Source organism: Malurus melanocephalus, unplaced genomic scaffold (genome assembly GCF_030028575.1).
Source record: "Malurus melanocephalus ecotype Western Australia unplaced genomic scaffold, MMel_1.1 scaffold_234, whole genome shotgun sequence".
NCBI classification, from domain to species: Eukaryota; Metazoa; Chordata; class Aves; order Passeriformes; family Maluridae; genus Malurus; species Malurus melanocephalus.
This window is the reverse complement of record NW_026623466.1, coordinates 66-12631: the sequence shown is the minus strand read 5'-3', so window position 1 is coordinate 12631 and position 12566 is coordinate 66. Positions and strand designations below refer to the sequence as shown.

The window sequence follows — 12566 nt, the reverse complement described above, 5'->3', positions numbered from 1 at the left end:
TGGGGTTGGAGCTGGATTATCTTTAAGGTCTCTTCCAATCCAATCCAAACAATTTTATGATTCTATGAATTTTAGTGGTATTGTAGCAAGACATGGGGTAACCTGATGAGAGACATGCAGCCATTGCACAGTTTGTCCAGAGTTTATTATGTGCTGTACCTTTCTTGCTGGGTGAGAAGGCTAAATCTAGAAGTCCTTTGCTYACAGTTCTGAGTTTCTTTTCTGCATGTTGGCCCTTATTGTACAACATTTGAGAATAATTTCTGAGCATATATTGTATAAACTAATGAGCAAATTGGAGAAGCTGAAGTTAAAGAGCTGCTCCATGATAACAGCAGGACATTTTAAACTCACTACATATATATATATATATATATATATATATGTATGTATGTATATATACGTGAGATAAACCACTGCATCCATCTTACAGACTTCACTGCAAATTAATTACAGCCTTTTCAGCTGCCCTTCTGCTGACTCTAAGAGCTCTAACCCACAAAACAGGATAAGATCTTGAGGTGGATGTGTGTTGGGCAGAGATACAAAGTTGTGAAACTTGATTTTCATTTCCATGACTCAACTACTGGCTAGTGAAGGCATTACTTGCTTTGGCTCTGACACTTATTGTTAGTGCCAACACAGTGTCTCCACCTCAAGGAAGTTCTAAGGAGACCAACAACCTTGAAGCCATTCCAGGATCTGCCTTGAGAACTGCTTTGGCTAAAACCAGAACAGTTCAGGTAATGTCAGTAATACAAGGATGGCTGATTTATTGAAGCAGTAATGTGGTGAAGACTTGGGCCAGCTTAGTCACAGTGGAAATTAACAAAATTATAGAGCTTCTGAGTGCTGAAGGCAAAAAGGAAAAGTCCCCAACAATTGTTCTTATGAGGCATGGAAAAGAGTCACAGAAATGATGGAAGAGAAGCATTCTGCAAAGAAATCCAYAGTGAGCTTGGGTGKCGAAGGAGGAGAAAGSTGCTGCTAGCATACATTCCTGGTTRAGTGTTGCAGTGACAGTCACATAGCTGTCATGACCTCCTCTGCTTAAGCAGAGGTACACTTGGAAATGTGTGAAGAAGTGATTGTGATGTAGAACTAGGGATTTTCAAGCCCTTTTAAAAAAGAAAAATTAAACTGATTAAATTGRTTTTTATTTTAAACCAGATTGTAATTGCAAAAGCTATCTCTTGAGAGAATTGATATGTTCATGCTTTTCACTTACTTAAAATGTCAATTTGAGATCCACTCCTCTATGCAATATAAGTTTGCTCTAAGTGCAGATGGATGCACCTGATCAAATATTAACTCTATCTCTCTTTTGTGTGGAAAGTGTGACTGAACAAACCTCAATACATGAGAACCTGGTTTAGGTTAGTGACATGTGTTCAAAATAGGTCTGACATGCCTTGCCAGGAGTAATACCAAAAGCACTGTTAAGAGTGCAATGTGATGTGTCTGTCCTTGCRCTTCTGTTGCTACCTTGTCCTGTGTAAGAAGAGATAGCTTCATAGAAGAGGGCATTAATGGATGGGATTTAGTAGGATAAGTAGCCAGTTTTGATTTGGACTCTGAACTTGGGTGATAAGAAAATCAACCACCCCCAGATTTAGGATTTTCTGGAATGAGGATCTTGGTGGCCAAGACCTTTGTTGTTGTCCTAAAATAGGTGTGTTCAGACTGTAGGTGACTCAGAACTGGTTTGTGTTTTCAATGATTTGTAGGTTTTGGTGATGCAGCAAGTTGTAGCAAGATTTAATCAAGTATAGACAGTCTTTTTGACATAAGTTTGTATTGCTAGCCTTGCACATGAACCTATATTAAACTACAAGTCAAAAGAACCCTGTGGAGAGCTTTGGTGAAATTACCAAAAAGTCTTTGAATTAACTCCTGTGACAGAGTCACTGCTTACAACATCAGTGATTGATGTGTTGGGAGAGGAAYTGCACCTTTCAGGGCCATCTGGAATATCTTACTATGCTGTTCTGACATTCACCCTGGACACTTACTCCTGTGTACTAAAGGACACAAACCTCTGTCTGGCTTCTTGGTGCTGACTGATTTCTCAACAATGAAGTCTTGAGACATTGGTCCAGAGGTCTGAGACCAGAAACATGCTTCAGAGGCCTGCAGTTGGACACAATGACAGGTTTCTCACAATTATGTATGAATGCATAATTGAGGTAACAGGTTGGGTCGTAAAACTCACTCAGGAAAACAGCTCTACAGTGGAAGAACAGAAAATTGCAAAATTACCACTTTCTGACTGGATTCTTACTAATGTTTCATGATCRATTCATTCACATAAATCTTAGCAAAGTCTAGGAAAGATCCTCTGCTCTGCGAAAAATGCATACTTTGCTCCTGAATCACAATTTGGCAGTGTTGACTGTTGCGTGTGTTCTTTCAAAAGTGTACTTTCAGTTCTTAGTGATTAATTTCTCTAAAATGAGTGTCAGAGAGTACTTTAAAAGTGTGATCATGACACATATCAGAATATAGATATAGTGATGTGTGCCACATTCTACAAATTACCATTTTAGCAAGTATTCTATACATCCACTAATAAGTTATTATGCTTCCTTGAGACTGCTGGGTCTCTGGAATRCTCCCTGTTCTCTAGCTACCTGGTGGAGAGCTTTCCTGATCATTGTTGGCTAACATGAGACACTTCTTTCTCTGACTCCTCCAGGTCGCCAACTTGCAAACTTTGTGCAGCTTAATTTGAAGTATTGCTGTTATCCTTTAGGTATTGTGGAGAAAAGTAGTGGGCAGATAAACACTTAGAAAAATCTTTATTCTTAAGGCTGCTATGGCCTATGAAGTTTCCCCAATCTAGTCAGTCACCTTAACATCAACCTTGACTCAGAACCAGTGAAGGCAAAAGCAGGTAAGTATTTTGTGCAACTAAAATAGAGAGTTTGCAAAGGCTTATAAACACACAACAGCAATAGACATTTACTCATCTAGTTCATGAAGGGTTTGCTCTCCATTTACTTTATCACATAAGCTGGTAAACATTTCACTGCTCCATGGCTCAAGACAGCTCTTCATCCTGATACTGCAAATATGGAAGAAACCAATATGAGAATAATTATATTATATTATGAGATTAATTAATATATGAGATTAATTATATTATGAGATTATTTATACAAATACCACAAAAAAGTCCAAGCTTGCCACTTGGAAAAAAGTAYTGGGTCTCTGAATCTGGATCAGAGTTCTCATCTACCATTTGAGAAGCTAAAACCTGCCTTTCCCACATTTTTCCAAAACTTTAATCAAGTTGAGAGTCCCTTCACACCAATTTGGAAATTGTTCAAACCTCAAGATGAAGCTTCTTACATTAYATTTTTATTATTCCTATTAAAATGTATGTTTACTTCAACCAGAATGCAAATAAAGTTAATGAATGTGGTTCTTGAATGAATGAATAAAAGCAGAGATGGGCATAAGCAATCACTGAATACCCTACAGTAAATACAGTACAGTAAATATTCCTATTTGAGGAGTGAATAGAAGTAAGCTTATGGGAAACAAAAAGAAGGATGTGAAGGCCAGCATAGGGGATTAAGGTTCTCAAGTGAAAATGATGGACAAGGAAACAATTCCAGGGAAACTTCACCCTAGAAAACTCGATTTCTGTTTGAACAAGTCTAGTCTTACCATCAGACTAAACAGTGAGAACTGTATTGAGTTTCTATACAAATCTGAAAGGAAGAAACTATTGTTTGTACTAAAATAGTGTTATCSTGGCACAGTAGAAGGGATAGCTGATCAAACCAGAAAAAACGTAAACRCTTAGGATCAYAGAATCAAAGAATGGTTGGGGTTGRCACCTTAAAGAGCATTCACTTCCAAGTCTGACTTACATGGTGGAGAGCAAATAGAGCTCTGCTCAAAACAGAGAGGACGAGCAGCTTCAGGTGATGTAACACAGGAATGGTGGCAGCGAACACATTGCCTGCACTGGTAGATGCCAGATAGAAATGAGAGTCCCTGCACTCACTTTATGGGTGGGGTGATGGATTTGCCATGGTACTGGTTTCTGCTCTGTGACAGTTTCCCAGGGCAGGCAGGGTTGCATGCGGCATGCCCTGGATGCAGGTACAATCTCTGTATTTGAAGCTGTGAAATGTCTCCGCTCCCACCAGGCTGCCAAATGGGCATCGGCTCTGCTCTGCAGCAATGCCGGGCGCCGAGCTGGCCACAGGGCTCTCATCCTTTCTTTCCAAGGTCAGCCCAGCCAAAGCTCGCCATGAGCCCCGAGGGCAGCCTGAGAAAAACTACGCTGAAGTCAGCTCGGCCGCCCAGGGAATCACAGCTTGAAGGGGAACTAAAGCCAGGCGTGACGGCCAAAGGAAATGGGCTGATGCCCGAGAAAAAGGGCTTAACCCAAGCCGCGGGAAGATGCCCCGCAGGAGTTTACACACGAGTCACCGCGAGGACCAGCTCGCCCTGGGCCAGCAGCTGCACGCCGCCCAAGTTCACTGGGCCTGGACAGGCGGTCCGGAGCAGGACCGAGGCGAGCCGGGGGCGGTCTAAGTGCGGTTCGGCAGCGAACCGGGGCGGTCCCAGTGCGATTCGGGGGCGGTCCGGGGACGGTCCGGGGCAGGGCCGCGGCGGTCCGGGGCAGGGCCGGGGGCGGTCAAGGGGCAGTCCGGGGCAGGGCCGGGGCGGTCCGGGGGCGGTGTCCGCGGCCGTGGCTCCCGGGCGAGGCGGGGCGAGCTGCCCGCTGGGCCCGCAATGTGGAGCGGGCCTGGGTGGCCGGTGGGGAGCGGACGAAGGTGAGGAAGGGCGGTGGGCGGCATTGGGGTAGTGTGTCGCTCCCTCATGGGAGCTGGGCTGGGTTCGCCTTGGTTCGGCTCGTTTTGGTTCGGCTCGTCTGTCTTGGTTTGGCTCGGCTCGGCTTCCAGTGCCGCCGTGGTGCCGGGGAGGGCGCGGGGCGGGGGCTGCGGCGGGGCAGATGTGGGGGTAGCTGGGCTTTTCCTTCCCCGCTGTCCCTGTCCTTTCCCGTGGCCCGTGTCCCTTCCTTGGCAGCGTGGGGAGCGGGGATCCCCCGGGCCGGTGCCCGCAGGGCTGCCCGCGCCAGGTAAGGCTGCAGTGCTGACAGCTTCCAGAAAACCAGCACCGGGCCCCTGGGTTTGTTACTTTCAGCCGTTTTTTGAGGCCGCGTGTGTTGCTGTGGGGTGTGTTGGCACAGTCTCCCTATCTGTGTGGCTGCTGATTTCTCAGCTTTTATGTCCCCAAATAGCTTCCTTGGAAGTAATTTATTATTTTGCCTTTGTGTCTGCTTCCTCGTTGTGTATTGCATTGTTCAAGTCCAGGTAGGAAGTACGATGTACAAATGAAAGTTGTAGAAGTGCTAACGCTGCCACATTTTTTGAAGTGCGTGTCACAGGAAGCGGGATAATGCTTGGCGTAAATCTTCTTGACCTGGTATAAAACCAGCAAAAACTATTTCTGTATTTGTTTATTGCAAAACGATGATCAGATGGGAGCTCTGTTTTAACTGTTAATATGACAAGAGCAAGGTTTTCGGTGAAAGAGATGCCTGTATGAAACCCAGGGAGGAGCTGCTACTGTGACAGTCCCAGACCTGTGCTGGTCACAGCTTGATGGTGCTTGGCAGCACCTTGAGGAGCCGCAGCTTGGGAGCTATCCATTAAAAGCAGCCGAGCTGAATCGAGGATCTGGTTTGTTTCCAACAGCAGCTATTAAATTTGTAGAGATTTTCTTCAGGGACTCAAGCAAGCTGCTGGATGTGTTTTGTTTTTCTTCTTCAGAAATTCAGCACAGTGCACTTATTTGACTTGGACTATTTGTTAGTGCTTAGATCCTCAAAAAACAGGCTAAAACGTCTTGCACAGAAGTTACTTTAGAATGCAGTTTCCTTAATTCAGATATTTTAATTCAGATATTTTAAATCAATCCTTAAATGAGAAACGCCTGTTACTTTTTTTGGTAAACAATATTCCTGATTTCCTCTCTCCTTCTGAGATTAATACATTATTTTTTAAATACTTTATGTTGCTATTTTTGATAAATACAATTTTAATCTGCATGAACCATTCAGGTTCTTTTAAATGCCTCTTAACAGTACTTTGAAAATGATACTGGAAAATTAATAACTTAATTTGGATTTGAATAAAAATGTGCTACATTAAAATTCCTATTACTTTATATTGACAGGTATCAGGAGTTGAAATGACATGGAAAAGTATTCAAAGCGTGAACTGTGAAATTAACTGCTTCCACTTGATACTGAAGGAAGGTACTGTTTTTTATTTATTTGAATATTGATAAGATCTGCTCTTTTCACTGTAATTGGATACTGTCATTGCCTTCAGTTTGGTGTTGAAGAGGATGAATAGATAGCACTTAACTGTTGTAGAGTYAAYCAGTGGTGGCCAGCYATGTACAGCTAYAGATACTATTTTTSTCTCCTTCCTCCTGTTCTTTGGTAAAAAGTCGGGGCAGTTACCTGAATCTAAAGAAAGTGCACTTTCTTCAAATTCAGATTTGGAATAGTTAATACTGTCTCCAAGTTGAACTGGAATTTAGCTTGCAGACACTTAACTATTGCAGGCTTCTTAGTGAAAACTCTTTGGCTGCATTTTGATGTAGCTTCAACAGAACGTCCTGGATAATATGTTTTTCTTAAAGATACAACTTTTCTGTGGTTCTGTGGCTTGCAAGATTGTCTGGAAAGGAGTCATAAGGACTAATGTTTGTGGTCATCGTGTCAGTGTCAGAATACCCCAGAGGATAACCAGCGTCTAGAGGGTGCTTATTATCTTGCCCTAAATTTAAGTATTCTTTGTTTGCTTGTAATTGTTGAATTGGTCCTACGAAGTTGCATGACACATGTGTAACATTGTTTTTGACAGAAACTTCGTTTCCCAAAGATCTTTGCTAGAATTCTTGGTCAGTCTCTACTGCAAGTTTTGTTGTTGCTCTTTTAAGTCATCTCTCTAGTGTAGGCAGGGGGATGCTCTTGCTTTTACATTTAGGATGTCTGCAGAAAATTTGGGTTTGTGTGTGTATGCTGCTGTCCCAATAATGTTTTGTAAAATCTTTTTTCCCTTTCTCTGCTTTTTGCAGGTAAACTGAAACTCCAAAAATGATGACCTCTTCATTAGCAAGTTACAGGAAAAGCACATGCAAGGCAACTAAATAAGGACTGTGATATGAAAGTTTTGTCAGATAAACTGTCCAAAAGAAGTACATACTTTTAGGCTGTTACATTAAATTATTGAACTCTGCAYTGTATGACCCTCCCTGATATCCAGYACTTCTGCATATGAAATGCTTCAAAAGAAGKAGCTGSTGTGGCTTATTTGTGACTGAAGTGAATTACATTGAATATAAAGGTAAGTCAAGGCTCTTTTTCTGGGCATGCCTTATCTTCTACCTGCCATTTGTAGCTGGGTAGAAGGCAAATATTAACTAGGACCTGTGCAATGAATGTTTTGCAATGGATGCTGCATGTGAAACCAGCTTGCTTTAGAGTGAGAGGCAGCCATCAAAAGCTGAGGAAAGGCAAAGCAGCTTAATGCACACCTTGGTCTACAGTGAGCTGTCAGAAGGGGAAGGATTTAAGTGCTTGCCAGCTGGTTGACAATAGAAGGCTTGGGTACATCTCTCATGACACCTTACCAAAAAATGCTGGTACGTCTGAGAGGGGAGCAGGACCTGGTTAAGATTTAGMGTTTCATAGAAGCCACTTGCGGGCCATGAGGGCAGTGGGTGTGTGTTCAATCATGTCTTTGTTGGAGAAAACTGAAAGTAAGACCTGAGGTGTGAAGTGAAACTATGATTCTTGGACGCTTTGTTTTGTGTCTGACCACAGCAATTCATATTAACTGTGGTTTCCACACACATTTGAATTTAGATGCCAATTTAAGGTAGCAGATGACGCTGGAGTTAAAGTGTGCTTGTCCTTCTGCAAAGAACTACAAGTTACTGCTCTTAAAAGCACTGCTGCCTCATCTGTATAACAAAAGTTCAAAGAGGGAAACCTCGTCCATATCTTGATTGTGTCTTTTGTAAGCATGTGGAAAGAAGGGTAGCTTAATCAAGCTTGGATTTAAATCATACAGTATAGCTTAAATCACTGGGCTAGCATACTTTGTGCTTGAGGGTAGTTTTTGTTTTGGTTTGTTTTTTTTTTTTTTTTTTTTTTTTTTTTTTTTTTTTTTTTTTTTTTTAAAGTAATGCAGGGTGCAGAGGCCAGTGCAGCTTGAACAGACTTCCCACACCAATGGAAAAAACTTCTGGTTTGAAGCAAAATATGACAACTGTATTTTTGCTCATTGGTCATTTCATTGTATTGATGCCTCTATTCAGTGCTGGTAGGTTAAATACCTTGTTTAAATTACCATTTTAAAAAAGAAAATGTTAAGAGATGTATGTATTTACTTGGAAAGAGTTACTGAGAACAAGTAATTGGTTTGGGATTTATTTTGGCTTTAGTATATTGATGATAGCTGAATTCCTCAGTTGGGATTCAAATTGTACTAGGGATGACATGGACAAATGGAGATATTTTTTTTAAAATCTAGGCACATAAATTTTAAGTCATGGGGGCTTTGGTTAGCCTCTCCCTGTTTCTTACGAAGAGAGCCCAAAGTGATTGGCTTCCTTGACATTAGGTTAGCTGTAGAGTGCCTTCTTAAAGAGACATTCTCTGTTTCTAGTCCTGAAAGCAGTAGGGCTGAGTTTCCTTTACAATTAATTAGTCATATTTTTAATGATAGATCTAGTCATTCAGTAGAGTTTAGAACTCCTTAAAATATTGATGCTTGTCTTGCTAGTCTTGGCATAAGGAGTTTAATATTAATGTCTCTGGATTAGATTGAGCTATATGGAGACCTGCTTGGAAGTCTTTAAATAGGAAGATAGTGATACTAGAAAGATAATGGAAAACTTTTCTACTTTGAAATTGAATATGTTAACTTTGCACAGTCATTCAGCAAGGTTTGTAAAATCGGTTCAGCCAGATGTTTTGCAGTTTCATAGAAATTCAGTGTTGCACATAGAATTATGGAATGGTTTGGGTTGGAAAGGTCCTAAAGATCATCCAGTCCAACCTCCCTGCGGTGGGCAAGGATACCTTTCACTAGACCAGGCTCCTCAGAGCTCCATTCAGCCTGGCCTTGAACACTTCCAGGGGTGGGGCATCTACAGCTTCTCTGGAGAAATGTGTGCCAAAGTTTGAAAGTTTTACAGTCTGCTTTATACCTTAAATGGTCACCTCTGTTTTGTGTTGAAGTGTTAACTCCTCTGTTCAGTAAGTTTTTGTTTGCGGATTTGGGTTCTTGATAACTTTTTGCAGTATCTTTCCCTCTTTCTCTGATATTTTTTGGCTGATTTTTAAAGAAATGCTTGCTAGGCTGCATGATTGTGTCCTGTCAACTTGTTACACAGTCATAATTATGTTTATGTTGGTCTTTTCTGTGATGTTCATAATAATGGGCCTTCTGGTTAAAGGTGCAAACGTAGGAAGTAAATAATACATTATAGTCAAGACTTCTTATTCTAAATATTGTTTCTTTCCAAAATTTTTAGTATTGTGACATATTGATTTACAGACCCTTTGATGTATTGAGGTCTTGATCTCATTCCATACTGTCTTGTGCTTCATGTTGGGAAATGTTTTTCCTTTTCCACCCCCAATTTGTTTTTGGCTTTACATTCATAGTGGCAGAGTACTGACAAGAGCTCAGCACTGCTACTGTTTGCCCTGTGCTTTACATACATGGTATTTACTTTAAGAATCTGGCAATTCTGCAAAAGTACTAGCATGGTTAAATAACAAGGACATGATAGGTGAGTTGGGAAGCTTGGAGTTGCCTGGTGGATCCCACGGGTCTTTCTTATTCTCAGATTTGCAATGAGGCTGTTTGACTTGCATGTGCTTGTTGCTAACTGCCTTAACAGAGGGAAGTTGTGGCTTAAGCTTGTAAAATGTATGTTTATATTCTTGASCAGAAGGTGATAACAAACAAAAAATTTTAGCCTTGTATTGTTTTGATGGTAGATTGTTCAAGAAAGTTTTTCTGATTCTGTGCAACTTGGTAATAATACTTCTAAAACATAAAAGCAAACAAATTAAATTTTAATTAACAAATTAAAAGCATTGATAATTTTTTTCATATTTTTCATTTTTTTTAACAGAAAGATGTGTTATCTGTGATTACTTTGTGCTTGTTGGAGAGCCTACAGCTATTACTTGCCCAATAATTACACTGCCAGTGCTTCACTCTGATTACAATCTGACATGGTATAAAAATGGTAGTGCTATACCAGTGACCACAGAGAGAGATGCCAGGATCCACCAGCGAGAGGGCTTGCTTTGGTTTATTCCTGCAATGCTGGAAGATTCTGGACTTTATGAATGCAGTTTAAGGTAAGGAAGGAAGAAAACAACTGGATTGCTAGTGCATGCAAAGATAATTAATATATTTGTGGAACTTGAGCATACAAAACTTCTTGTTTTAGACAGAATGCTTAGATCAGTTAAAAGCACTGTTTTAACCATGCTTTTTGGTTCTGCATGTTTCTGCATGATGCCTATGTTTCTCTTTTATTCCACACATTTAGCACTGCAAAAGTGGTTCATATAGAAGACTCTCTTTATCTTAAAGCATCATGATACTAACAATGGTCTGTGGGGGTTGTTGTTTGCTTTGTTAGTTTTCCATGAAGTGTAAGGTCACAGGAAAATGTCTTAACTTCTTTGGCTTCTCTTGTGTTCAAATTGCTCTTTGATAGTGACAGATCAGAAGAACCCTTTGGTTTCTTCATAGGACAAGGATAAATACGTGAAGGTTCTAAGAGGAGCTGATTCTGCATTTTGTCACCACGCTCAGACTTTCTGGATAGCTTAGCAACTTTTTGGAAATCTTACTAGGAATCTGCAAGTTAAAAGGCAGAAAATAGTTTATATGATTTAAAATACTACCAAAAGTTACTGGTCAAAAATGTGAATGCATATAAAGAGCAAAGCAGGGTGCTAGGCAGCTTTAGAGACAGTGAAAATAATGTGTCTCTAGTACTACTCAAAAGATCTGAGTGTACAGAGAACTAAAAATTAATAGATTCTTTGGAAAGCATCTATATCTAACCCTTTTAATACTTTAAAGCTCTTACTAGATGAACAGCTGAGATTAGTGCATTGGACTTCATTACTTTTTTACAATGGTTGTTGAAATTCACTGTGTGCTGAACAGGAAATTAATTTTCGAAAGATAGACACAAAATGTTCCTTTCCTCATGTTGCCACAGCACACTGAGAACAGACAATACAGGCTTTTCAGGTGACTCTAAATTTGTTTTTGTAGTGTGTAATTGTGTGTACTGGTGTGTGCTGAATAAAACTGTTCTCCTGGAGAGATTTGGATTGTGAAGGTAGTAACAATGATCAGCAGAAACTTCCAATGTTGCAGGGACATTCCTTCCCTGGAGTTTACCATGAAACCAAAATTGGAAGTCAAAAGACATGTAATCCTTTCAAAGCTACCCAGCTGCATAATTTTAATTTAGTCTTTTCTTCTATGGTTGTAGTTCCTGGAGCTATGAGATGTGTTCCTATGGGTGCCTCACATCCTTGGCTTACATGGTATCAGCAGGACAAAAACCATGCTAAGATTCAGTCAGACTAACTGTAGGCAACATTTGGCACGTCAGTCACTTAAACCTTAACTGCAGCTCTTAGAAGTCCTGAATCCCCTCTGGTGTGTCCAGAGCAAGCCCCACTTCTGCTTACAACACAAACTCAGAGCTTATTCCCATCTCTTCATCTGGAACAGGGGCTGAGAGGCTGAGGATGATGTTTATAAGCCAGGGAATATAGCAGGAGTGTTAAAGAGGCAAGGCTGGTGGAGATGCTGAAGGCCCTCTTCCTGACTTGCTGGAAATAAGAAACCTTGCTGTTAATGACCTGACTTGTCTGCTGTTCTCATTGCAGGAGCCTTAACCACTCTAACAAAAAAACGATAAATTTAACAGTTTTTAAGAACGATAATGGTTTGTGTTTTAATGGAGAAATGAAATATGAACAAAAAGTGATGAGCTCAAATACTGGAAAGATTATATGCCCTGATCTAGAACATTTTAAGGATGAAGACAATAATCAGGCTGAAGTTCACTGGCATAAGGTATTGAGCATGTGTGTTTCATATATACAAGATACAAAATGTATTATTTAAAATGTCTTATGGAGTAACTGTGAAAAGCAGCTTTTGGAAGGGAAGGTTTATTTTCTTTGCAGTTTGAGTAAGGCATGAATGTGAATAAGGTTTGTGAAAATCTGGTTTGTCCTATGATTATGTAGATAATAAGTTTTAAAACTTGTATGTTTCTGTAAATAGAAAGTTTGCATAATTATTTCAGTTTCTCAGAATATTAGTCACATCCTATCTGTTGCTGATGCTGTGGTATTCTTATGCTGCTTGCTTTGGTTCAACAAAATACTCTGTAGACTGTGCAAGCTTGGAAATGTATTTTATCTGTGTTAAGGAAAAATTCTGAAATAGTTCAACTCCTAATTCTGTAGC

General features: G+C 40.5%; 1 protein-coding gene across 3 annotated transcripts; it reads left to right on the top strand.

Annotated features, from left to right (window-relative positions):
* Window positions 1-4709: 4709 nt before the first annotated feature.
* Window positions 4710-12233, top strand: LOC130578643 (interleukin-1 receptor type 1-like). 3 transcript variants are annotated; one of them, XM_057374861.1, is made up of 6 exons: window positions 4710-4793; window positions 6199-6280; window positions 7111-7379; window positions 8229-8360; window positions 10186-10417; window positions 11978-12233. In XM_057374861.1, the coding sequence occupies exons 3-6, from the start codon at window positions 7310-7312 to the stop codon at window positions 12216-12218; spliced, it is 675 nt and encodes a 224-aa protein (XP_057230844.1). In that variant the 5' UTR covers window positions 4710-4793; window positions 6199-6280; window positions 7111-7309; the 3' UTR covers window positions 12219-12233. The 3 variants fall into 3 exon arrangements, 1 of the variants encoding a protein (XP_057230844.1); XR_008965908.1 differs by lacking the exon at window positions 11978-12233 and having other exon boundaries at window positions 8221-8360; window positions 10186-10249; XR_008965909.1 differs by lacking the exons at window positions 4710-4793; window positions 11978-12233 and adding an exon at window positions 5250-5702 and having other exon boundaries at window positions 8221-8360; window positions 10186-10249.
* The last annotated feature ends 333 nt before the right edge of the window (window positions 12234-12566 follow it).